Source organism: Mustelus asterias, chromosome 6, assembly GCF_964213995.1.
Source record: "Mustelus asterias chromosome 6, sMusAst1.hap1.1, whole genome shotgun sequence".
In the NCBI taxonomy this organism is placed as follows: Eukaryota; Metazoa; Chordata; class Chondrichthyes; order Carcharhiniformes; family Triakidae; genus Mustelus; species Mustelus asterias.
In genome coordinates this window covers 69431277-69457474 of record NC_135806.1, presented here as the reverse complement: position 1 = coordinate 69457474, position 26198 = coordinate 69431277, and the positions used below count along the sequence as shown (strand labels likewise).

Genomic DNA, 26198 nt, shown 5'->3' with positions numbered 1-26198 from the left:
TTGTTTCTTTTAATGCTACAGTTATATGGAGGTGTGGTAAGATCATAGTCTTTGGTGATAATTATTGCATTCGCTGTATTCTCTCCATGCAAAACTGTTGATTTTATTGTATCAGTTGAATGGATCATTGCTATAATATTTAACTGTTGAACAATCCTCTTTATTAAAATTTCCCTTCCTCATTTCAACAGCAATGTCCTGACCGTAGCGCAACAAAGTATTTATGATAAACCTATTGTGAACTCCCAACAGTAGCAAGATGGTTCAGTTGATAATTTTCCCATCAGAGGTTCTTTTGTTTATTGCTGTATCTGTTGTTCTGAAACTGAATATTATTTGTTTCTTCCCTGCCTGATTGATTAACTATCAGAGAGATAGCTAAGAGAGAACTCTTAATATCCTTCAATGCATGCATGTGCAGAGTAGCCTCCCAAATGTTAGGAATTGTCCATAGCATGGTAAGGCAAGAATCCTTGCTATCTCAATATTTAATATATGGTCAGGTAGGTTTGCAACACCTCCAGAGGGATCTGTCAAGCATTTTGTGCACCAGCTTTTCATCACTAGATTTACATTCCCATAGTGAAACAGAGTGAGATGACTCTCTCCAGAACTTCATTCTGAAGTCTAGATTTATTGGACGTGTAGGTTAGAGGGATTAGTGGGTAAAATATGTAGGGATATGGGGGTAGGGCCTGGGTGAGATTGTGGTCGGTGCAGACTCGATGGGCCGAATGGCCTCTTTCTGTACTGTAGGGTTTCTATGATTCTATGTGGTTAGTGTAGCCTTTGTTTGAAGTGTCAATTTATCCACGCCAATACTAAATTTACAATGTGTATGTACCCTGAAATATGGATAATATTATCTAAGTTCAATGTATATTTCATAATTGGTCAATAAACGATACCATCTGGCACAAAGGAGAAACTATTTTCTCTGCGTTAAAATATTCCTGCAATATAAAATCTGCCCAGTATAATCTTGCTCATGAATTTAGATTTTGTTTAATGTAGGAAATCTTGCAAAATAGCACTAATCTTCAAAACATTTGCCACAAATCATTTTATGAATTTGAACTTACTTTGGTTTAAACTTCTAAGTAATTATAAGTAATAAAACAATGCATGTCAAAATTATGTGGTGCTTCTATATTTGAGTACAGACCCAGAGGGGAAGGTGCAGTGGAACAAAGTTGTTAAAAGAATGGGTTTAAAGTTGATTACATATAGGTGCACAGATTAAATCTTCTAGATTCTTAAAACAGTTCATTTTCCTCTTTTGGAATAGAGTCAGAATGTAGCATCAAATCCAGCAATCTGTGGTCACAGAATCAGGTTACACTATTTTAGCTTCTCATTGAGAGTACAGGATTATTAAACTGGTTAATTAAAATTGTTTCCATATTGTGTTGTTAGACATGCCATTAAAGTTCAATAGTTTGATAATAAATGCCTGTTCTGCTGGCACAGGTACAAGGAAAGTTGCAGAAAATGATAAGAAGAGTGCTCCTCTTTCTTCAGATTTTATCCCAGAACCACTGCCACCAGGTGCAGAAGGATATGTACCATGGCGTACTGCTGCACGTGCTAACCGATTCAGGTAACCTCTTTTTTTCAAAAATGTACTTTTTTAAGGGTACTGTCAGGAAGTTGGAGTGAAATGAAAAGTAAAGAATTGGATAAAAAAGAAACTGATAGGGATTTAGCTGTATTGATGTTTTGTGATGTGCAGATTAATCTAGTAGCAGGGTGAAACAGTTGTTAAGCAAAATAGAGACTAAGAGGGACTTAGATTATAGCCATGCCTAGTTACAATATAGAGCTCCCCCTCTCTCGGAATCAAGCTGTTGTGGAGGAAAGAAAGCAAAAGAGGTCTGGCTGAGTTGGTTCTGATGTGGAGATGCCGGCGTTGGACTGGGGTAAACACAGTAAGAAGTCTCACAACACTAGGTTAAAGTCCAATAGGTTTATTTGGTAGCAAAACCCACAAGCTTTCGGAGCACTGCTCCTTCGTCAGGTGAGTGGGAGTTCTGTTCACAAACAGGGCATATAAAGAGACAAACTCAATTTACAAAATAATGGTTGGAATGCGAGTCTTAATGCTGTGCTTAACGCTCTCTCCACTCACATTGTCTGTACCTTTAAGACTTGATTACCTGTAAAGACTCGCATTCCAACCATTATTTTGTAAATTGAGTTTGTGTCTTTATATGCCCTGTTTGTGAACAGAACTCCCACTTACCTGACAAAGGAGCAGCGCTCTGAAAGCTAGTGGCATTTGCTACCAAATAAACCTGTTGGACTTCAACTTGGTGTTGTGAGACTTCTTACTGAGTTGGTCCCCCAGAGGTTCTGCTCTAAACTAGAAGAAAGGTTCACAAAAGCAAGCTAATGGTCCTGTGTGGTAATAATTTGCAAGATTTGACTCATCGTGCTAAAACCTATGGGATGTTGTTTTGGGGAAGGTGTATTTTCAGAGTTTAGGGAAGTAAATAGGTTTGGATGGGGCATAATTTAAGTACACTGTACAGGTAACCAATATTGTAGTTAATTGTAAATGTTGTTCTTTACTGTTGCCTTGTGTGTTTTAAAATTTAATAAACTTTCTGTTATTTGAATACTTCACAACAAGACTGATCTCTTTAATCACCCAGGTTCATCTGTTTTCCCCCATTTTTTTTCCAATTCGCAAAAGTACATGGTTAAAAACTGGTGTACCAAGTTTTCCTTCTGGGATTTGGGATGCCCTTGAACATTAGCAGGGTTCATAACAGTACATTAAAAATAATGTACCTTCTTTTGGCTTTTCTCCTGATATTGAATCCTCCCAGTAGAATTTCTGAGATTCATCAGATTAGGTGACCATTGATATGTCCATTGGGTTTGTTAGTGCTTTGCTGTGGAGTGTAGGTGGATTCTGTCTTATGAAGAGGTACAGTGAACATGATCTTCACAGCCAGACAAGTCCAAGAAAAGTGTAGAAAACAGCTGCAACCTTTATTGATGACCTTCTTTGATCTCTCAAAAGGCCTTTGACTTATCTATCAGGAGGGATTGTGGAGTGTTCTCCTCAAATTTGGCTGCCCGCAAAAATTTGTCACCATCATCCACCCACTGCATGATGATATGAAAGCCATGATCCTTACCAATGGATCTGTCACAGACCCAATGTGAGTGCAAACTGGGGCCAAGCAAAGCAAACACCAATGCTCCTTTCCATCTTATTTGCCGCAACTCTTGTGCCCCATCTCTATAAAACTCACTGCTGGAATGAAGCTACTCTACAGGACAAGCGGGAAACTACTCGCCCTACAATACCATTGTTCCAGAACCAAGATCACATCAACCTTTGTCATCGAATTGCAATACGCTGATGATGTTTGCATATGCACACACTCTGAGGCCGAGCCCCAAACTATCTCTTCATGGAGGTGTATGAAAGACTGGACCTTAGGCTCAGCACCCAGGACACAATAGGGGAGGCAATAGCCTAGTGGTAATATTGCTGGACTATTAATCCAGAAATTCAACTAATGTTCTGAGGACCTGGGTTTGAATTCCGCTGTGACAGATGGTGGAAATTGAAGTCAAAAATGATCTGGAATTAAGAATCTACTGATGACTATGAAACTATTGTCGATTGTAGAAAAACCCATCTGGTTCACTAATGTCCTTTAGAGAAGGAAATCTGCTGAGTTTACCTGGTCTGGTCCTGAGCCACAGGTCTCTCAACTGCCTTCTGAAATGATCCAGCAAGCCATTCAGTTGTATCAATTGCTAAGGAAGGCAGCCCACCACCACCTTCTCAAGGGCAACTAGGGGTGGGTAATAAATGCTGGCTAGCCAGCAATGTCCATGTCCCATGGATAGAAAACAAAAAAACACAAAGGTCCTCTGCCAGCCTGCTTCCACTGCACAACACTGCCTCTGACTATCTAGAACCATAGCGAACCTTTGAACAATGTTAATCATTTCTCATACTTGGGGAGCCTTCTCCCACTGAGGGCAGACATTGATAACAAAACTCAACACTGTTTTCAGTGTTGGAGGAAAAGAATGTTTGAATACAAAGACCTCAAACCTTGCACCAAGCTCCTGGTCTACGGGGCTGCAGTGCTACCTGTCTACCTTTATGTGTCAGGGAAATGGACGATGTATTGCAGACACCTTAAGTCCCTGGAGCAATATCACCAGTGATGCCTGCGCAGATTCAATGGCAGGGTAAGCATTTCAGTACTAATGTCATCTCTCAGGCCAACATCCCCAGTATCGAGGCACAGGTTATGGTTAATAAGCTACGTTGGGTGAACTACATTGTCCACATGCCTGACCCAAGACTACTAAAACAGGCTCTCCACTCTGAACTTCGTTACACGGTTACTAGGAGGGCAGAGGAAATGTTTCGATGATATCCTCAAATCCTCCCTGATAAAAATGCAACGGCCCCATTGATTTGTGAGAATCTCTTGCTTGGAATCACTTAAACTGATAAGAAACATCCATGACGGTGCCAACTATTTTGAACATCTCCAACTGAAGAAGCATAAAAAAATCCTAGCATCCCACCCAACTGCCACACAACACTTCCTGCCCCACCTGTGGTAGAGTGTGTGGATCCAGTATTGGATTTGTTCGTCACCTCAGGTCCCACAACCCTGGAATGGGAGCAAGTCATCCTCAGTCCCGAGGAACTGTCTAAAAATAAGAAGGCTATTAATAGTGCTAAACTGTGACCCAAACTGAATTATGCAAATTCCATTTATCTCATCTTTTCTCTCTCTCCGCTTCAACAGTCACTCCGATTATCTAGACCTTTTTAAAAAGAAAACCACTATACTTAATTGGGATATATTGCTAAGACTTCTCACTTTGGGCAACCATTATCAGCAGGGTGGGAAGTGTATAAGAGGCCAGAGTTGGAAGAATGCAGAACTCGGAGGGCTGCTGTAGATATGGAGGAGTAAAGCCTTGAAAGGTTTGAAGTATGCCGGTGATAATTTTTAATTTGAGGCATTAATTATCAGGGAGCCAATGTAGGTCACAGAGGCCAGCAGATTTTGAATGAGGTAAAGTTTACGAAGGTGAAGGACTGGAGATCAGCCAGAAGAGCATTTGAACGGTCAGTCCTGGAAGTGACAAACGCAGTCTGGTTAAACTTGAGACAGTGGCTTAGTGGCTAGAAGTTTGTAGTGAGCATTGAAGACCATCACTGGAAACTTCTGATCTTGCCCACGGCTGCATTCTCTGGTGCTGCTGCAGTGAATGGAGTTTTGGCTGAGCGCCAAATTCTCCATTCTCCTGGTAGTGGGAGTGAGATGAACGAGATTGGAGAATCCTGACCCACGACTTCACAGCCACTCCCAGCTCTTTTTCATGATAAGCTTTTCAGATGCCCTCTTATTCTGAAAGCATTAACTTTCTGCTGGGGTATAATTCCACTGAGGCTTGTCACTCTCCCATATCTCAACCAAATTTTCATGAATTGTATCATTGGAAGGTTATTTGATGACAAAGCACAGTACAGAAAGCCTAACTTTTTCTCACCTGATGAACACACAGATTTAAAGCAGGGTTTGCTGAATGGGAATTAAGATTGGCAATCCTAATCAACCTTTCCTTCTCAAACCCTGGATAATGAACAATTTGTAGCACCTCTGATGGGTGGTTCATGATACTTCCGCACAGACTTAGAATCAAACCTGAAGTTTTCCTACCCATTATCTACTATACCCATTATGGCTCACTATTTACCAGATAAACTTGCTGAGTCATTCATTGAGCTCTATTTTATTTCTTTTGCTACATGTATTCAAATTCAATGAAACATAATGTAACATTTACCGATTGGTGCTGTGACTTGCCATGTTTTATTAAACTTGAGAGAAAAAATTGTCCCCTGCTCTTTTCCCCTCCCCCAGTAAATTACTTTACATGGACAATATCATAGTTTTTCATTCAGATGGTTGGTGTTACAGGAGAATTAATAGCAAAACATTAAATTTGTACGTTGAAAAACGCTTTGCTGTAAGTGATGTCTGAAATATTTATCAAAGTATCTGAATAGTATTAAGTTTAGAATCATGTCACACAATTTATTTTTTATTATATTTAAATGTCCATTTAAATGGTCTTGGTGCCTCCCCACTGTTTTCCGGCACAGAGCAGACATTGGACGCTCACGCGAACCCTGCAAATCGGCTGACGCGAGGATCTCGAGGCCCACATCTGGAACATTGTGTACAGTTTGTCTCCTTATTTAAGAAAGAATATAAATGCATTAGAAGCAGTTCAGAGAAGATTCACTTGACTGATAACTGGGTAGAGTGGTCGTGGAGGGGTGGGGGGAAGACTGTTATTTTATGAGGAAAGGTTGGAGTTTAGCAGAACAAGAGATTATCTTATTGAAACATGTAAGATCCTGAAGGAGCTTGACAGGGTGGATGCTGAAAGGGTATTTCCCTTTGTGGCAAAAACTAGAACCAGGGGATAAAATAAGGGATCTCCCATTGAAGACAGAGATTAAAAGAATTTATTTTCTCACAGAGAGGTCGTTAACCTTTGGAACTCTCTTCTCTGGGCAGTGGTGTAGGCGGGGTTATTGAATATTTTAACCTTTGACTCCTTTGTTCGTCAAGAATCTATGATTATGACCATAATCAGATCAGCCATGATCTCATTAAATGAGCAGGCCCAATCGGTGAATGGTTTGCAAGTTTACAAACCATTTGTAAGTATTAGTGCCACAAGTAGGCTTACATTAACACTGCAATGAAACTGAAAATCCCCTAGTCGCCACACTCCGACACCTGTTCAGGTACACTGAGGGAGAATTTAGCATGGCCAATGCACCCAACCAGCACATCTCTTGGACTGTGGGAGGAAACCAGAGCACCTGGAGGAAACCCACACAGACACAGGGAGAAGGTGCAAACTCCGCACAGGCAGTGACCTAAGGTGGGAATTGAACCTGGATCCCTGGCACTGTGAGGCAGCAGTGCTAACAACTGTGCCACAGTGCTGCCCCTGAAAAGCTGCCTTCTGCTCCAAATTCTTAAGTTTGTAAGAATTGCTGCTGGGTGAATTACTGCGAGCTTGCTAATTTCCATAACTGGAAGAACTAGTAAGCATTGGTGTCTTCAGGAGAGATGTGGATTGTTTGCTATTCATGTAATGGGTAATGGTTATTTTCTTATTGTTAACAGGAATATTCATCTAGGCTCACCACATCAAAATAGAGATGTTCAGGTAAATGTGCAACAGTAAATCATAGCAGTTATTGTATTCTGCATATATATTATAAAGCTGCTTCACTTCCTATTGTTCCAAACAGTGATTTTTAATTTGTGATCAACATCAACCAAACTAACCATGCAACTCATTTGCATGATGCCACTGAAACATGGATTTATTAGCACTCTTTTGCATGTGCTATTGGATCACAATCAACAGCATTCTGAAGAATGTGTTTGATTTCAATAACAACTTGTTTTCCAGAAGTTTTTAATTTGCTTGGAGCTTGTATCCAGTAAAAAGTTTACCTTGTTACTAGGAACAAACAGCATGAAGTAATTTGAGTCAGGTATAGACACCCAGATTTAGAGCAAAGCTTCCTTTACTCTGGTATATCTGAATTTTCCTTGATCGCATGGATGCTAACAGCCAGCAGAGAGAAGTTATATAAGTTTGGGTTGGATTTAAATGAACGTTGTAAAGGAGATTGTGTGTTAATCTGTCACACCACTCACTACTATAAATTGACATTTCTTAAAGTACACCTTACTTCTTTAACATTGTCACTTATCAGGCAATGATAAAATGCTGAAGCAAAGTATTTGAAAATTATATTTGTATTTTCCTAACTTAATCTCGTTTCAAATTATGAGACTGAATGATATGGTAGGAAAACTGTATCATCCTTTCACCTCTCTTACCTGAGTTTAAATCCACCCACATTAATGGAATAAAATAGTTTTAAAATAGAAAATCAGAATTTAGGTCCTCCTTCATTCCCACTTCCACTCTAGTGATGTATTATAAATAAATACTTTCAGTAAGATGAATATTTAGGTTGAATTGTCAATGTTTTGTGCAGGCTAGTAACCCAGTGATGGTCACATTGGAGAGTGCATCATCTTCAGAAACGGAAGAGCCAATCTGTACTCCGAAGGCAGAGACACAGATGAATGTTATGGAAGGTTCATATGAGGCAATCACAGTAAAGCAGTACAAACACTTAAAGGTAATGCTGCATGTGCAATCAAGGATTTAACCATTAATACATTAAAGCCTAAACTTTCCATTGTAGGTTTTAAAATTGGATTTCTTATTGAATGTAGGGATCATTTATCAAACAGCTTATGTAATGTAGTAAACCAATGTAATATGGATTTCTTGTTCGTGTCTAGACTCTAGAAATATACAGAAAATTCATTATTCGCTTAAAAATTGGAGCCCAATATATTAATTTTTGTTCGGAGAGAAAATTCTGTAGTTTTTACACTCACTATTGTAATAGTGATGTAGAATAAACCCCCTCAGTGGTTCAGCTGCTTGTTTTAAATCTTCTTGCTAAAATTGGTACTTATCACAGACTAGGGTATTAAAATTTTCCCAGTCCAAAACCAAAGTTCACAGAGGCCAATTGTCACTCTGGCTGAGATCAATTCAAACATTACATGTAACAAACTTCAAGAGGATTTTTAGAATTGAGGACAATTATTTTTGAAAATCAGTGCATTGACTGATGGGTGTCAAAGCAAGTCAGCTAGGTCAGGTAATGGCATGTGGAATTGTGTATAGGATTGAAGCTGATTGGAAGTATTCCACTTGTGTTTATGTAGTGCAGAGCTAGATAAGCTGGCAAGCAGAACAATGGAGAAACCAAACTTTTGAGGTGACAATGGTATGAATGATAATTTCAGCGGTGTATATATACTTGGATGTAGGTGGCCTTTATACCTAAAGTGGAAGTAAATAATAATGGATCGGATGTGGGATTTGAATCTCAACCCCGGATTGAATGGGAAACAGAATTTGCATTCATTTAAGTCTGAGAGGCAACAGGGAAGGCAAAAAAAGAGTGTGAATTTTCTGTTCAGAGCTGAAGTGGTTTTGTCTTCCTGATTAAGAGGGAAGAAACTCTGATTTGTTTTGGTTTGTCCTGATGGCTTGTCAGACAGCACAATAACAATTATGGAATTGATGTCATTAGTACATATGGAATTTAACACCGTGCTTGTAAACGATGATGCTACTTAGGACACCTTGTGCATGAGAAATAAAAGAGCCTGAAAATGGACCTAGGAACTAAGTCTTAATTCTATGAGAGCCATGATTATATTCAATGTTTATTATGTCCACCTTTTGCCTTCATTACCAATGCCTGAGGGAATCCAAGCATTCCACTTAAAATCTAAATTGTCACCTTCCATTGCTGTCTTCCAAATAAAAGTCAGTTAATCTTGGCTGTTAGGTTTTAGTAACTTTGTTTGAATTCCGTGATACTTACAAACATAATCCAGCATTCTAATTTGGTAGTAATTCATTTTTACTTCTCATTTCTTGTTTCAGGTGGAACTAGAAGAATGTCGACTGAGACTGGAGGAAGAAATGAGAGCACGGACAAAAGCTGAAGCTCGATTGATGGAGGTAATGGGGAAGCCAGCCTTTTTTTCTACTTTATTCTGTCTTCCTGTAGATTACTTTGCCATTCATTTTATGTTCATTTTAGTGAAGTATGATGGAAGATTGAAATTTTTAAATTGATTTTGTCCTTGTGTGTTGTATCATAATTACCATGTGAAACTGTACATAAAGAATGGATGAACATTGTGAGCAACTGAGTGTCACCAAAATCGACCACAACTTCTCGACTTATGGCATTTGCTAACTTTATATTGTTTCACATTTCTTAAAACTAGAGATGTGCAATTAATCTTTTTTAACTAATGTATCCGGGTTAGGCTGCAATTGGAAGAGTGTCTTATTAGTATTCAGTCATTAGTTCATAAAGTTTTTAACCTCCCCTTTCCTGTATTTAAATCCACTAGCAATTAGAAATTTGCAAAGACTGAAGCAAGCTTTTAACTTTAGTTCCAGCATACTCTACATGACAGTAGAAAATGTGATGTTTTATTTAAGTTTCATTAACTTGCAAATAAATTATTTTACAATCCTGAAAAATAACTAGCTTATCCATTTGTTTTATTCTATTGCAGCAACTATCATAGATTAGAAGACCTACATTTGTAATTGGGGTGCTATAAACAAGTTACACTTCCTATCCCGCCTGATGGTACATTTCAATCATCTATTAAATAATTAAAGAGCAAAAGAGCCCTTCCAGCCTACGTGATGCTACTTTTATGTTGTTTCATATTAAGTGGAACCTTTATGTTGCAAAGTTAACATATATGAACAAATCATCATGCTATATATAAAATACTATTGGCAAACACTATTAATTTGTAATGTATACAGTTCGGTAACACTATTCATCAAGATTTATTAGGGACTATAGTAAATAGTTCCATTTATCAGAAGTACGCTGCAAGTTGGAATTTGACTGACAGAGCTGGTTCTTGAATAATGGAGGTGAGAGGAATCAAGAAACAGGAAATTTTACTTGCAATATTAACTAAGTATTTTACAAGTGATGGTTGCAAATACCTCATAATTTGTCTGACTATTGATTGTGATTTATTCCATAAGGCTTTTTATGTTTTATTGGGTAAGGAGAACAGAGACAATAATGATATTGCTGTATTTTTTAAAGTTTGGGAAGATCATAGAATACATACCATTTGGCCCAACTAATTTGTGCTAGTTCTTGTACTCCACACAAGTATTTTCCTATTCCACCCACCTCATCTCAGTCTTTCAACATATCTTTCTATTCTAATTTTTCTCATGTACCCATAGGAACAGGAGTAGGCTATTTACCCCTTTGAGCCTGTTCTGCCATTTAGTGAGATCATGGCTGATCTGTGATCTATATCCTGTATCCCTTAAAGCCTTTGGTTAATTAAAAAAAAAATCCATCAATCTAAGAGTTAAAACTAATATTTGACTTTGGTTCACCTGCTAGTTTCAGGAGAAAGTTCTGAATTTCTACGAGTGTTTGCATATAGAAATATTTCCTCACTTCACTCCTGAAAGGCCTGGCTGTATTTTATTACGTCCTGAGCTCCCCAACTACTCATCTAGATCCCTTTTGAAAACATCTAGTCAGAAACTAGGTTCTGGTGGAGGCTCCCAGGGGTTCCGTGATGAACCAGGCTGATGTATAAAATTTGAAAATGCCACAAAGCTGCTTGTCCAAAGGCTGGCTTCTCCAGATTTTAGCCTCCGATTGAATAAGCTGGAAACAACATGAAACAAAGTCTTCAAGTTTTCAGATCATAGTGAGAGCGTAGTAGTGAGGCGAGAATGGAGCAGCGGAGTAAGAGCAGACAGTGGAGCGGCAGGGACAGCGGGCGGGAGTTGGGGAGAGGGGGTGGGGGAAGGTGGCCATTGAAAATAGAGAAGACTTGTATAAATTAGGTGTTTGTTTGCACCTGTTGTGCAAAAACAATCAATTTTTGTGGTTTAACTCTTGATATGGTAAAAATGTTTCTCGGGTCCTGTCAGTACTCTTGGGAGGTCAAAAGGGTTCTGTGGCGGGAAAGGTTTGGGATAACCTGATCTAGGCTATTTGCCTCAGCCACTTCCTGTGGTGGTGAGTTCCACGTTCTAAACATACTCAATGCTGAAATTTTTCCTTAATTCTTCACTGGACTTATTAATAACTACCTTGTATTTATGACACCTAGCTTTGGATTTTCCCACAAGCAGTAACATTCTTCCCACATCTACCCTGTCCACAATTTCATATCTTTAAAGACCTCTATCGGGTCACTTCTAGGTTTTTAAGGAAAATAGTTACAAATTGTTCAACACGATCATTTTAAAATTACATTCTATTGTCCACAAGAAAATAATTGATGTTTAGTGACATGTACATTTTATAATGTCAGAATATTTTATGACCATTGAAAGTGCTGCTTGACCAATGCACTCTTTGTTTTAAGATTTTAGCTTAGTTTTGCTGCAGTGTAGACATAGCTATGTTCTACCATGTGATGCAAGGTCAAGTCACCTATAGTAATTTTATGCTGTTGACTTTGCTTAAACTTCCAACAATGAAACCAGTAAAGGTTTGATGTTAACAGTGTGAATAAAAAAATGGAATAATATAACCTAAGTGGTAATTACAAAATAGTTTTTGTATTTGCTTACCTTTGTTAGCTTGAGGTTGAGAACACCCGGCTTCGGAACATTAATCTATCTCTCTCTGATGCTCTGCATATGCAATCAACAACAAGTACCATTCTCGAGGACGAAGGCGTGCTTGAAAGTATTGAAGCCTCTTTCCAAAAATTTCATGCCTTTTTAGATCTCCTAAAGGATGCTGGGTAAGCTGCAGTTTTCTATTTCTGCATTCCTTGCTGCTTCATAAAGGTTGCTTGTATTTAAAATATTGTAGATTGCCGTATGACCAACAATCTTGTTTGCCCTGGAAATTTCACAATATAATTGAAATCGTTGGAAGATTTTTGACACCTCAAATCATCCATGCCTACGGTAATATACCTACCTAATTGATTACTTGATACAGTGGCTGAATATCTAACCACTGACTGACTTTACTGATCACAATTTTGCAAAGCTAATGTACTTAAAATGTAGGATGAAGAACAATTAAGTACTGATTATGAACAACTGCAATTTTTGTGTTCTGACCTCATGTTTTGTTTAACATTTATTAGAATTTAGCTAATCTCCACTTAGTGACAGAACAATGGATTGTAAATTATAAAATATGCTAATAATTAATGATAACAACGCTTAGGAATTCCACTAATACATGTGAAACATGAGTACATTTGCTTGCAAGTAAACAAACCCTGCTAACAAACCCTGCTTTATCTGAATTAAGCACTAAACATTTCACTCTGCATGAATGCAGCCCTAACAAAAGTAGATATTTTGTTTCCGAATGGCAAATATAAAGTTCAAAAGCCTTAAAACTTACTTTTTTAAAAAATCCCAATTTTAACATTGCAGCAAACGTTTCCTGTCAAAGGCCTTGACATGGGCTTACATTCTAACCTTTTCCACAGATTGTATAGCTAGCTGAAAGTTCAGGCTCCCATCTGACTGTCCCTCAGCACTCTCCTTTTGCGCTCTGACTCTATTGTGCTGCACTCTTTTCAAGCCATCCACACACTTTGGAAGCATTTGTTAATACTCCATTATTTGTGGAAAGTGTGGTAGAACTAAATGGTAATGAACTTCTATCTTGCGCTCGTTCACTTCCAACCTGTAATCTGGAAGTGATTGACAAGCAAGTGCTGTTACATTGTAAATAAAATTACATCTCCATTTCTTCATATTTAATCTCAGCAATTATAACACAGCCTGAATGAAGGAGGAAAAAATGCAATCAAAATCATTGGTAGGCAAGCGGAACACACTGTTTTAATTCTTTGGGTTTGTTCAAGCAAAGCTGTGCCTCGTCCTTTTTGACTGTATGCCAAAGAAGCAAATCCGCGTGTTTCCCAACCAGAAACCACGGATGAACAGAGATATCCACTGCCTGCTGAAGTCTAGGTCTAAGGCGTTCAAGTTAGGCATCGAACTTCTTCTAACATGGAGTTGCCTAGTGGTGAGGGGTTGCTGAATATGGCACTGACTGCCAAAGCAAGCTCCTTCCAAAACCTTGACCATAACTGGTTGGTTTCTTTTCACACGCTTCAAGAAACAACATTCTCCTCATTTAAGCGAACAAAATCTCTGTGAAGAAATCTGAAAATTCCAGGCTTTGGACCTTACTACTACAATCACAGACTTGACACTTGCAATCACCCTTCAAAGTCCTTTTTGCCTGATGTTGAGTGGGATGGTTCTCACCTGGTTCCATTATTATCTATCTAATTATAGTCTAGGGGCCCAATTTTACCATCACGTTGCGCCTGTTTTCGAGTGTGAAAACTTGGTAAAGTCGGGTGAGAGGTGAGTAGCGCGATCTGCGACCGCCTCCGTGCCCGTTTCCCCCTTTACCAAGCACCTAAAATGGCTGCGATCGGGACCGCGCCCGAAACAGGCGTGACGGCAATTTAAATGCTGGACGCCCAACTTTACCAGCACTTCTCTCTTTACCACCACGTTGGCCAATTCTGAATCGACGTGAATCAGACATGCTCAATCGGGCGCTCCATCTGTGAGGGTTAATGAGGAGTTAAGTGCATGGCATCTGACTGCTCTCTGCTATTCACAGGTGTTCTGTTATTGTGGCCATTTTCTGTGTCAGGTCAGTGGCGGCTCTGCAAGTGTGTGGGGGGCTGTTGCTCTGAAGGGTCTTTGATGTCCAACTTGCAGCATGCACCTGCGTCTCAGCATTGACCTTGGGTCTTGCGGTGCTGCTGGGTCATAGTGCACTCAGCTCACTTCCAGCTGAAGGATGTGCACAAAGCCCTTGCAAATAGCACTGCTGCAGTCTCTCAACTTTGCAAGGAACTGCGATTGTGGGGAGCATGTGGCTGGGGGAATTGGGGGCGGTATGGACAGTGACTGTTGATCTGCTAGGGGCAAGCAGCGTTCCATAAGCCCTACCTATCCACGAAGAATCCACGAAGATTTGTAAACAGGAAGGGGTTCCACTCCCTGAATGTTCAGCTAGTGTGCGACCATAATATGACCATCATGCACGTCTGTGCCAGATATCCAGGCAGCGTGCATGACAGCTTCATTTTCAGGAGCTTGGACATCCCAGAGGCATTTGAGGAGGGGCCCAGGCTGCAAGGTTGGTTCGTGGGTGATATGGGTTACCCGCTTTGGACATGGCTGATGATGCCTGTGCGGAGGCCTCTGAATGAGACGGAGACCCGCTATAATGAGGCCCATGTAGCCACCTGCGCGATAGTGGAGAGGTGCCTTGGGCTTCTCAAGATGTGATTCCGGTGCCTGGACCGATTTGGCGGGGCCCTCCAATACAGCCCAGTGATCCGTTCCCACGTAGTGGTTGTGTGCTGTGCCTTGCACGATTTGGCTCTACAGAGAGGTGACCTCTTGGAGGAGGAGGACGTAGAGGCTGACCAGCTGGCCTTCGCTGGGGAGGATGACCAGCAGGAGGAAGAAGAAGAGGAGGAGGAGGATGAGGAAGAGCATGCCGAGGAACACTAACCAAGTGCTCGAGGGCTGGCAGCCCAAATGAGGCATGCGAGGGCAGGAAGGGAGACCCTGATCACAAGGCGTTTCACTCGCGAGGGGTTTGTGTCTGTGAGTTCCATTCCCCCTGCCCCCGCCCCCCACGCGCCTTCTATTTCCTGCATATTGTCAGATCAGAGTGGTGAGCCTGGGTACTCTGTGTTAGCGAATTTTTTGATGGGCAGGAGGGTAATGACGACTCGCTAAGCACCATTATGATGATGCCCTGGTGCAAACTAATCTGACTCCTACCTGAGCTCTTCATGCACGCTGGCACCTGAGCCCACGTCTGTGTAGTGGATAAGGGATCTGGAACCCCTGTACAGGGCCCTTGGGCGGGTGGGGTGGAGGACGGGAGGGAATCACTCGTGGGGTCGAGGGAACCAATGCCTTCCTTTTCTCAGTGACACAGCATTGAGGGGCTTCCCCAACCGACATCAACATGAAGCATTCCTCAGGCTTTCAGTGGAAGAGGATTCATAATCAAGATAAATTAGTCACAGGTGTGTGGTGAAAAAACATTTATTTACAATAAAGGTGTTTAAGTAAGACGTTCTAACGTAAAAACTTGTGAACAGAAAATGTTAAGGTGCTTAAATATCTTTCTAACTAGTGCAACCCTTCATCCATGCCATCTCAGTACAACTACAACTTCCAAAAAGTTACGTGACCACTACGTCTCAGTGACTTCCCAGAATGTACATTGGAGGTGGAGGGGGCCAGCTGCCTACCTCGCCCCATGGCCTGTGAGGTGCATAGAGCCCTGGACTTTGAGGGTGTCTGTTTCCATGACACCCTCTTCATTCCGCTGTCCCTGAGATGCCCTGGTATCAGGAGAGGGGGGGGGGGTCAAACATAGAACATAGAACATAGAACATTACAGCGCAGAACAGGCCCTTCGGCCCACGATGTTGCACCGACCAGTTAAAAAAAAAACTGTGACCCTCCAACCTAAACCAATTTCTTTTCGTCCATGAACCTATCTACGGATCTCTTAAACGCCCCCAAACTAGGCGCATTTACTACTGATGCTGGCAGGGCATTCCAATCCCTCACCACCCTCTGGGTAAAGAACCTACCCCTGACATCGGTTCTATAACTACCCCCCCTCAATTTAAAGCCATGCCCCCTCGTGCTGGATTTCTCCATCAGAGGAAAAAGGCTATCACTATCCACCCTATCTAAACCTCTAATCATCTTATATGTTTCAATAAGATCCCCTCTTAGCCGCCGCCTTTCCAGTGAAAACAATCCCAAATCCCTCAGCCTCTCCTCATAGGATCTCCCCTCCATACCAGGCAACATCCTGGTAAACCTCCTCTGCACCCTCTCCAAAGCCTCCACATCCTTCCTGTAATGTGGGGACCAGAACTGCACACAGTACTCCAAGTGCGGCCGCACCAGAGTTGTGTACAGTTGCAACATAACGCTACGACTCCTAAATTCAATCCCCCTACCAATAAACGCCAAGACACCATATGCCTTCTTAACAACCTTATCTACTTGATTCCCAACTTTCAGGGATCTATGCACACATACACCTAGATCCCTCTGCTCCTCCACACTATTCAAAGTCCTCCCGTTAGCCCTATACTCAACACATCTGTTATTCCTACCAAAGTGAATTACCTCACACTTCTCCGCATTAAACTCCATCCGCCACCTCTCGGCCCAACTTTGCAACCTGTCTAAGTCTTCCTGCAAACTACGACACCCTTCCTCACTGTCTACCACACCACCGACTTTGGTGTCATCAGCAAATTTGCTAATCCACCCAACTATACCCTCATCCAGATCATTAATAAATATTACAAACGGTGTAGCCACAGCCATTGTCTCCTGGCTGGAAGGCCCCGGTATGGGCTCGAGCCCTTCCTCCTCTCTCGGGGTTCCTGTGGGCCCCTGGGTCACTCCATGGGAGGGCGGTGCTTCTGCAGTGAGCTTCAGAAGCTCTGGCGTCACCTGGCACTGCCAGTCCTGGAGGACCACCTGTGTCCTACCCATGGTGGTCGAACTCTCTGCGATGGCCTCTTGAGTCGAAGGCCACCTCTCAATGGCCACAGCAAGTGCCCTCTGAGACTGGGCCATGCTCTGCAACCCCTCAGCCATGACCCTCTGAGACTGGGCCACCTTCTCAACGGCTGCTGCCATAGCCCGCTGTGTCTCAGCGCTATCCCATTGGGCCTCCTGCAAGCTCTTGAGTCTGTCAGCCATGGGGCTGCAGAATCTCAAGAAGCCTGTTCAGTCCCTCAGCTATGGCTTGCTGTGACTCGGCCGTGGCCCTCTGGGACTCTGCTGTGGCCTGCTGTGACTCGGCCATCGTTTGGAGCCTGCTACTCATGGTGAGGATACCCTCACCCAGGCTTTCCATTGCAGATGCCACCCTTGCAGTGTTGGCCTGGGAAGCATGCAAGACAGGCAATAGCTGGTCCACCTGAAAGATTTGGGACCCCTCCCAACAGCCTCGCAGTCGGCCCAGTATGGCCGTCAGCCCCTCCTGCATTCCCTAGCTCTGTTGCTGCATCTCCAGCAGCTGAGGGAGAAGTGATCTCAGAGGACCAGCATGTAGCCTGGGGGCAGCTGTGTCCTCGCCTCCGGCAGGCCCCCCATACCAGCGGCCTCGGATGTTCCCTGTTCCACCCGATGTACATGGTCAGATGTGTCGTGCTCACCAGAGAGTGACCCAGAAGCCTCAACACTAACTGGACCCACCAATGTGTCAGTATCTGGGATAGTGAGTTGTGAGGTGGCAGCTGATGCCAAAACGGTGCCACCCTCGGAGGTCCCTTCACACATATCTTCCGAGGACTCATCCGAGCTATCTGGACTGGGATGAATGGGAGCTGTAGCCGGGGCCTGTGGTCCAGAAGGCCCTGGGGCATCTGGATCTGTCCCTGCAACAAGGTTAAGTGCAAGGGAGGGAGAGGAATCCGGGATGCCGAACACATGATTCACATGTCTCCATTGAACATAGAACAAAGCACCAAAAATATTACATCACAGGAGCAGGTCCTTCGGCCCTCCTGTAGCGACCAGGCTGCCCATCTGATTTGTTACCGCCTAACCTTCCGGGACCATATGCCTCAATTCCCATCCCATTGACATTGCTGTAGAGATGCCCCTTAAAGGTCACTATCATATCTGCATCCACGACCTCCCCGGCAGCAAATTGCAGGCACCCATTATCCTCTCTGTGCAAATAAACATGCCTTGTACATTTCCTTTAAACCTTACCTCTCACACCTGAAACTCGTGCCCCCGAGAAATTGCCTCAAAGTGATTGAAGGAATGACAGGTGCTCACGTATTGACGGCAGCCCAACCATGCTGTCGCTGACAGCCCGCATCGCCCCTTCTCTGGAGAGCTCCAGCGTTCGCTTCTCAAAGTGGGTGAGGACCCGGAGGTCTGGCTCATCATCCTCCTACCTTCGCCCTCTGACGGATGTTGTGCCCGGTCTTCTACTGTGGAAACAGAAGGAGCCATGAAAGAGTATCAGGTGGTGGCCCTTAGAGGGCAAGCACAGTGGGGCTCATTGAGGGGAAAGGAAGGAGGTGCTTGGGGATCAGGAGCTTGAAGCATGCTGGGTGCTGGGGATGAGAATCTCGGGGAGATATGGGGGAAGATGCAAAATGGGGTTCAGCACTCACCCTTGTTGCACGGATGAGGTCATTGACATTTTTCCGGGTCTGCTTCCCGGTTTGGGGGGCCAGCGCCCTGGCACTCACCGAGGTGGCGACTTCCTACCAGGCCGCATTTCCATCACCCCCCCACCGGTCTGTGTCCTCCTGGGGGGAAGAGGATGTCCCGCCTCTCCTCTGCTGCATCTAGCAGTCTCCCCAGGTCGCCCTCAGAATCGGGGGGCTGGTCGTACACACATTTTGTGCAGGAATGCTTGCCTGCCTGTCCATTCTTGAGTTTTTAATGAAGCTGCCCCTCGTTAGGGCAGATCAGCTGCAGGCAGTTTGGCAGAGCGTTCCAGCAAGTTCCATGCAGTTTGCTTGTTAGCATTGAGGGGAAGGCAAGTGAGCACTTGCAGGTGTGGGGGGCGGGGGGGGGGGGGGGGGGTCAATGCCCCAATGATTGGGGACAGGGCAGAGGGAGGTGTCATACAATCATCGGAGTCCAGAGGAGATCGGGGCCTTGTGTGGGAGTGTCCGGGGTGAGGGGGATCACCCTGCTTGATGTCTGTAGGATGGAGGGGAGGAGGGTGGATCTCTGCCTGAGATGAGTGAGGGGAAAGGGGGGGTCCACTGCCACTGTGCCTGAGACGAGTGAGGGGGAATGGGAGGGTTCGCTGCCACTGTGCCTGAGATGAGTGAGGGGAAAGGGGGGGTCCGCTGCCACTGTGCCCGAGATGGGGGAGGGGGTCCTGCTGCCACTCTGCAGCCCCTCCCCCTCCAATCTCAGGCAATCAGTCTGGGTGGCAGGGGGGATAAGGGGGTCAGTAATGTTGTGGGGGTGGGGCAATGTATGGGGGACCAGGGGAAGGCATTATCTGACCCGGGCGCGATGTGGTAGGGGAGCAGCATTCTATCATTTTTTTGTGAGCGTGCGCAGTTGGAGGCGCCGATCAGAGCTACAGCGTTTCGGGCGCGATAAGCCCCGCCCACAGGATTGTGCACGCGATTCAGAATTGCTGTTTTTTTTTGTAGGCAGAGTGAGTATGGGGCCGCTGGAGAACAGGTCTGAAAGTCGGATCTGAAACACTCCCAGCTTCAACTCTGCCCAGCACTTAGAATCAAAATGGTAAAATCAGGCCCAAGGTGTCAGTTGCAACAGTTTCTCTTTCTGCTTCTGCATCATTATCACTGATATCCCTATGCTTGGCAGCCTCTTGTTTTGGAGCTACATGCTGCCCCTCATTAACATCAACCAATCATTTAATTCTGGCTCCTTGAACATCCCCAATTTTAATCACCCCACCATTGGTAGCCAAGCCTTCAGTTGCCTCAGTGCCAATCCCTGGAATTCCCTCCCTTCACCTTGCCTCACTTTCCTCCTTTAATACGCTGTTTAAAACCTACCGCTTCGACCTGAATTTTGTTCACCTCTCTAAAACTAACCTTATGTTACTCGAGTGTCTTATTTTCTTTTATAACACTCCTGTGAAGTGCCTTGGGACATTTTATTAAGTTAAAGATCCGACAAGTTGTTGAGTAAGGAAATCATGATTGGGTCTGAGTTATATCACATAGATATTGGGTGTTCTGCCCTAATAGGTTTTGTACGTGATTTGTTTTGTACTTTATTTCAACACTACATATGTAAATATTTTGCAGTCTTGGGAAATTGGCCACCATAGCTGGAATAGACCAATCAGACTTTGGTCTTATGGGACAACCTCAGTTGTCATCCACAGTTGGAAACAATGAGAAAGAACAAGGAGCTGAATCAATGAAAGAAAAAATACCAGCAGAAGTACCACAGGTTATGCAGGTGAATAAAGATTATAATTTTTAAAGAAAGAACTTGTAATTACATTGCATGGTTTATGTCCTCAGATGTCCGAAAGTGCTTCAAAGGGAACTAATTACATGCTGGTGATATACAGTTCCCAATTTGTGCATAGCAAGATCTCTCAAAAACAATGAGATAAATTACCAATTAATTTGTTCTGGTAGTGTTGGTTGAAGGATATCTTTTGATCAGGATAAATGTTTAGTGTATTATAGATGAAGAGAACTATACCCATAACTTAAACTTGACTGGTAGTTGCCATCTATAAATTGATCAAAATGCATTTTTGCAATAACATGTTGGCCACGATTCTCCCATCCCGCTGCGCTAATTCTTTAGTGCAGTGGGCTGGGAGAATCCCGCAGCAGCAGATTTGCAGGGTTCGCACAAGCAGTCATGCCCCACTTGCATCTCCCAGTGCCATATCTCCAGAGGTGTCTGCTCTGCGCCAGAAATCGGCAGACACACACAAGGTGTGTTAAAAGGTCATTTTAATATTATTTGAATATGATTAGTGTGCCCAGGACTGAAGACTCCGGGCCCGTTAGCGTCTCCCACCCCGCCAAAGTATTTCACTCCAGCGGGGATTACAATAGCTCCCCACTTTTGGGGAGCTTGCTGCTCGACCCCACTGGAGTGAAGCGGGGGGGGGGGGGGGGTCGGGCAGCGGGGGGGGGGCTGATGCCCCCGGGCATTGGCACCCTGACAGTGCCTATGCCCAGGGGGCACCTTGGCACTGCCCATCAGGCATAGGGCAGTGCCAAGGGAGCAGGGCCTATGTGGGGGCGGGGCTTAGGGAGCGATCGTTGGGGGTGAGGGATCCCGTTGCCATTCTGCAGTTGGGATTGGTAGGGGAAGAGGGAGGCCAGCAATTGGGGCAGGCTGGGAGTGGGGGGGGGGGCTGGTGGGCAGCCTGCTGGGTGGGGCGGGGGGTCGGCACTGTGTGGGCGGGTGCTGGAGCTCGAGGGAGGAGGGGGTCAGGGCTGTGCCCAGGAATGGTCGGGGGGCCAGCAATCGGGCTGTGGCTGGTGTTGAGTGGGGGGGGGGGGAGGGCGCGGCGGCGGCGGGGGGAGCCTGTAATGCGAGGGTCCTGGAGCTGGCCAGCAATCAGGAGGCCATCAGTGCAGGGCCACTGTGCATGCGCCAATCTTGGCACTGACAGATCGGAGCACGCGCAGTAGTCTGCTCACAGCACTGCTTTCAGCCTCTCCAGTGGAAATGGGCCCCGCTCTCTGAAATTTAATGATATTCAAGCTGGTGGCCTCTGTAGTGATGTAGTGCACAGAGTGTGGGAGATTTTTCACTGAACTCCCACTGAAAAAAACAGCGTGAATTGCAGTTTTCACATGAATATGACTCTTCGAATTTTTTTTGGAAGCATTCCGCCCATTATATACTGTTATTTATTACTGGCCTCTTATTTATTTAGGCTTTGACATATTCTTGTAAGATATGTTGGTATTTAACTAACCTTTAGATAATTGATTGTCAGAGCATTGACTCATTATTAGATGGACTTTATCAATGAAGAAATGTAAGCCCATCTATATTTATAAAGCAACAAGTCCCAACAATCTTGGTTAGGTACTGAACTATTGAAATAAAATTTTCACAGCAGTGAATTTTCATATTAGACTCTTGAGGAACTTAAATTACTGTGTAGAGAGATTAAATTGGATATTAGAATTTGGTCTTCGTAAAGATCTTTTGAGAATACTTTTTATTAAGTCTGTTAGCCACATTGGCTTATGTGTCTCTGATATCTCATAATAGAATTGAAATATTCCAAGCAAGACAACTGTAGCTCTGCAGAATTTTTAAAGTGCTCTTTTTCTCAAAGAAAAGGGGAGGTGAGAAGAAGTCTCTTTCAAAGAATCAGGGATCTGTAGAAAATGACGACCTTTTGTGCTGCACATTTTAATGGAAATCAAAAATCCCTGAAAACAATGTAAAATGTGCAAGTATCTATAAAAAGAAAAATGGTTACGTGAATTCCTTCTGTAGTTTTTTTTTCTACCAATGTTTTCTCTCTCCAGTTTCACAAGCATCTGCTATCCTCATGAGTGGCTGTTATTCAAGTATAAACATGGCAGTAAATATTAGTGGGCTAATTTACCAAAGAGCCCTTACACCTGAGTCTGATTACTGTCAATCAATCTATATACTTTTGTTAATCAGGATCACAGTCAATAATGCTTTTCCTTTCACACAACCAGAAGCACTGAACTTAGTTGTCGTTCCCTCTACCAGTTTAATTAACTAAGTAGAATGTAAGAATTGATCATCTTACTTTGTATGATTTTGCTACTCTGGCAATTGTCAATGTGTCTGTTGGTGTTAACTTGTCTTTTCTCTTTCTGCCACATTTCCAGATGTTACTTATCTGATGTGAATTTTCAGCAATTTCTGTTTTTGCTACAAAAAATGAGCTTCACTTATGTTGTGACTCAATTTGGTATCTAGTGTATAATGGCTTAACTCTAATATGGAGGTTTTCAACACTCATCAGAAAATGTTTGGATCAGTTGAGGCATTTTACACTAATGTATCCTTTACAAATGAATGAATAACTTTTTGCAGAGTACCTGGCAAATAAATCAGCTTTGGACTGCATAGGTATTGTTAATCATGTGTGTCTTCTGAGCACAGATTCACAATAAAATTGACAATAACAACACATTGTTGAGAAAATAGTGATAACATGTAAATATCAGGGAAATCCAATAAATTTAAATATTTTCTTGTTGGTTGTATATTTTTAAAATCTATTGGAAAATGTAGGTTCTGGGCTGATTAAAGGCAGGGACAGTTTGGTTAGGTGAATGGAACTCGTGCTTTTCATATGCTGATGAGCCTTGCAAAACTGTAAACAATTGTTTACCTAAGGCAAGCTGGTAACAATGGGGACCAGAACATAAAGGATTTGAATAGGGTGTTAGCGGTTCAAATGATGAGATGAGGTGTGAACTTTGCATTTACATTCTGAAAGGTAGACGCATGAAATGAAGGTAATTCAGTTTGACTTCTGAAGAGATTAGTTCAAGTAAGAGAAGATTAAAAGGGAAACATTTTATATCCGTGCATTCAATCTGTGCAAAGGTAGCTGTTTGAGAACTCTCCCAAGAGCAGGAAGAGTAGTTTTAAGTCCTTGAAGGCAGTGTCTGTGAAGAAAGCCTGCCATTAGAAACCAATTGTTTTGTTCAACTTCAGAACCAACCTCAAAAAAATATAACTGCCTGGTATGGTAACTGTTACTGGATTTTGTTTATAGTTTGTAAAAACCTATAAGATGTTCAAGTTTGAGGAGAATACCTCTGAGGGTAGTGAAATAAAATTGTTTGGAACGAGGTAAAGTTAATACTGTGTACAGCCATTATTTTAGTTGTGTTCTTCCAGTCACCTTTATTGTTGTTTATTTTATTGTTTAATAAATGTACATTTTTAAAATCATCACAAAATGCCTGGGACGTCATTCTCTGATTTTGAAATGTTTTGTCACATTATTTTAAATTGCAAAATACAGTTGAGGGCAGTTGTTTCAAGCTTCTCTTTTGGGATTTTGAATAACCCTGCCTTTATCATCAGCTGTGTTCTTAACACTCAGTAGGTCAAGCAAGGTGGGAGAATGTTTAGAGGAAAAGCAGGGTTTGGGAATTAAGTTTCCTTTAGCTAAATAAGCAGAAAATTATTTAAGCTCAGATAATAGTCAAGACATGACATGAATTTCTACTGTAACTATTCAGACACTATTGTAAAATTATAGCTATATTAAGTTTATACATGTTGAAGAAATGCAAGTGTGTATGCCACAGCAAAAAGTAACTTGTAACAAATCCTTTTCTCTTTGTTTCTCTGATACATGTTAATATTTTTGTTTTAGCTTTTCGCTGGAGATCAGGCCTTTCTGAAACGTTCTGAACCTGCACGGATCGCCAATGGTTCCACCACAAGTCCATCTGTTCAACTTGAAAATCAATCAATTGACCCTAAGCCCAAAATCTTACAATATAGTCATCTGGACTCTGAGAATAAATTTCCAAAATCTGAAGAAGCCATTGGCTCAAATGAAGATAAAACAAGCAAGCAACATTCTTCAGGGAGGAATGGTGAACCCCAAGAACATGTCGCAGTTCATACTTCCGAAAAATTGCTGAGCCTTTCGGAAGATGACCAGCTCATTGTTTTAGACGCAGTTGACACACAGCCAAAAGAGTCATAAAAACAAAATAACAAAGGCATTTTTTAACAAGAGAAATAAAACAAATTAAAAGTCTTGATGCAGTTTGTAACAATGGCTCATTTTCCCCAAAAGGAGTGAGCAGAAATTAACGAAGGGCTGATGATGAAAATTCTATGAAAGAGAATCTGATATCCTCAGACGTTCATTTTATTAGTGGATTGCATAATGAGCCAGATGAAGGTCTTTAAATGCTACATGTACTCTTCCATTTTGGAAAATACAAGTAATGTAGCCTGAAAGACTTTTAACATTTAGTGAATTTGTCCATTGTCTTTTTTTAATGCTGGATAATAAAATCATATTCTTAAATTTGCAGATCATATCAAGTTTTTGAGTATCCAACCTATTTCTGAAAATGTGTCATTCTGGCCGGGTTCCCACTAGTCAGAGCGGTGGGAAATCACACCCGGTTCTACACTCAGAAGCTCATTAATTATGCACAAGTGAGTATCTTTCTGAATCACCTGGCAGGTTGGAAACTGATTCATCTGCCCTGCTGTTACCTAATGAGGTCAAAAGTCCAGGTGCCATGTTTAAACACATGTCAGCACATACATTGCACTCTCTTCAATCAAGCTGTCCTCAGGGGCCCTTTAGAGATATCTGTGCAGCAGAAAAAGGCAGACGTCCTGGTGTCTAGCCATGACTCCCTTGAGATTAGAGAAGTACGCCAATACCGGGATGTGCTGTACCCAAGGGATTGACCTAGGAAGCACAACAACCTTAGTCCTCCATGCTTGGGAGGCCATAGTAAGTCAGGTCTTTGTGACTGGCAACTGACTCCACAATGCTATGATGTGGAGATGCCGGCGTTGGACTGGGGTAAACACAGTAACAAGTCTAACAACAGGTTAAAGTCCAACAGGTTGGACTGAAGTATGAACCTGTTGGACTTTAACTTGTTGTTGTTAGACTTACTGTGTCCACAATGCTATCCAGTGCAGGAAGAGAATGAATGATCCCCTGTACTTGTCAGGGTAAGTTGACCTTCAGCTCACTCCAGTATCATGCATTCACCATGGCATCATGCACTCAAAGGGCTTCACTGTTCAGCTCTTCAGGGATCTCACACAACATTAGCAGGGAACACCTAACAGCACTGATTACCTCACAGATGCTGTCACGTCAAAACCATCTCATCTATCAAGTTGCACAAACTTAATCCTATACCCTTTCTGGGAAGGGCTCAACACACACACAGACTCATGTTTCCGAACACCCAGTCCATCCCTTGTCATCACATTCCATCATTTTC

The 26198-nt window shown here is 42.7% G+C and overlaps 1 protein-coding gene across 2 annotated transcripts in view; it reads left to right on the top strand.

Moving 5' to 3' along the window:
• cep78 (centrosomal protein 78) overlaps positions 1–25262 on the top strand; it is a 59682-nt gene extending 34420 nt beyond the window's left edge. The window contains exons 8-14 of one of the 2 annotated variants that reach the window (XM_078214514.1): positions 1471–1600; positions 7203–7245; positions 8093–8239; positions 9571–9648; positions 12286–12452; positions 20526–20682; positions 24584–25262. In XM_078214514.1, coding sequence (XP_078070640.1) covers positions 1471–1600; positions 7203–7245; positions 8093–8239; positions 9571–9648; positions 12286–12452; positions 20526–20682; positions 24584–24922 — 1061 coding nt within the window. In that variant the 3' untranslated portion in view covers positions 24923–25262. The remainder of the gene's footprint in view (positions 1–1470; positions 1601–7202; positions 7246–8092; positions 8240–9570; positions 9649–12285; positions 12453–20525; positions 20683–24583) is intronic. The other variant, XM_078214515.1, reaches the window with a different exon arrangement.
• Positions 25263–26198: the final 936 nt, after the last annotated feature.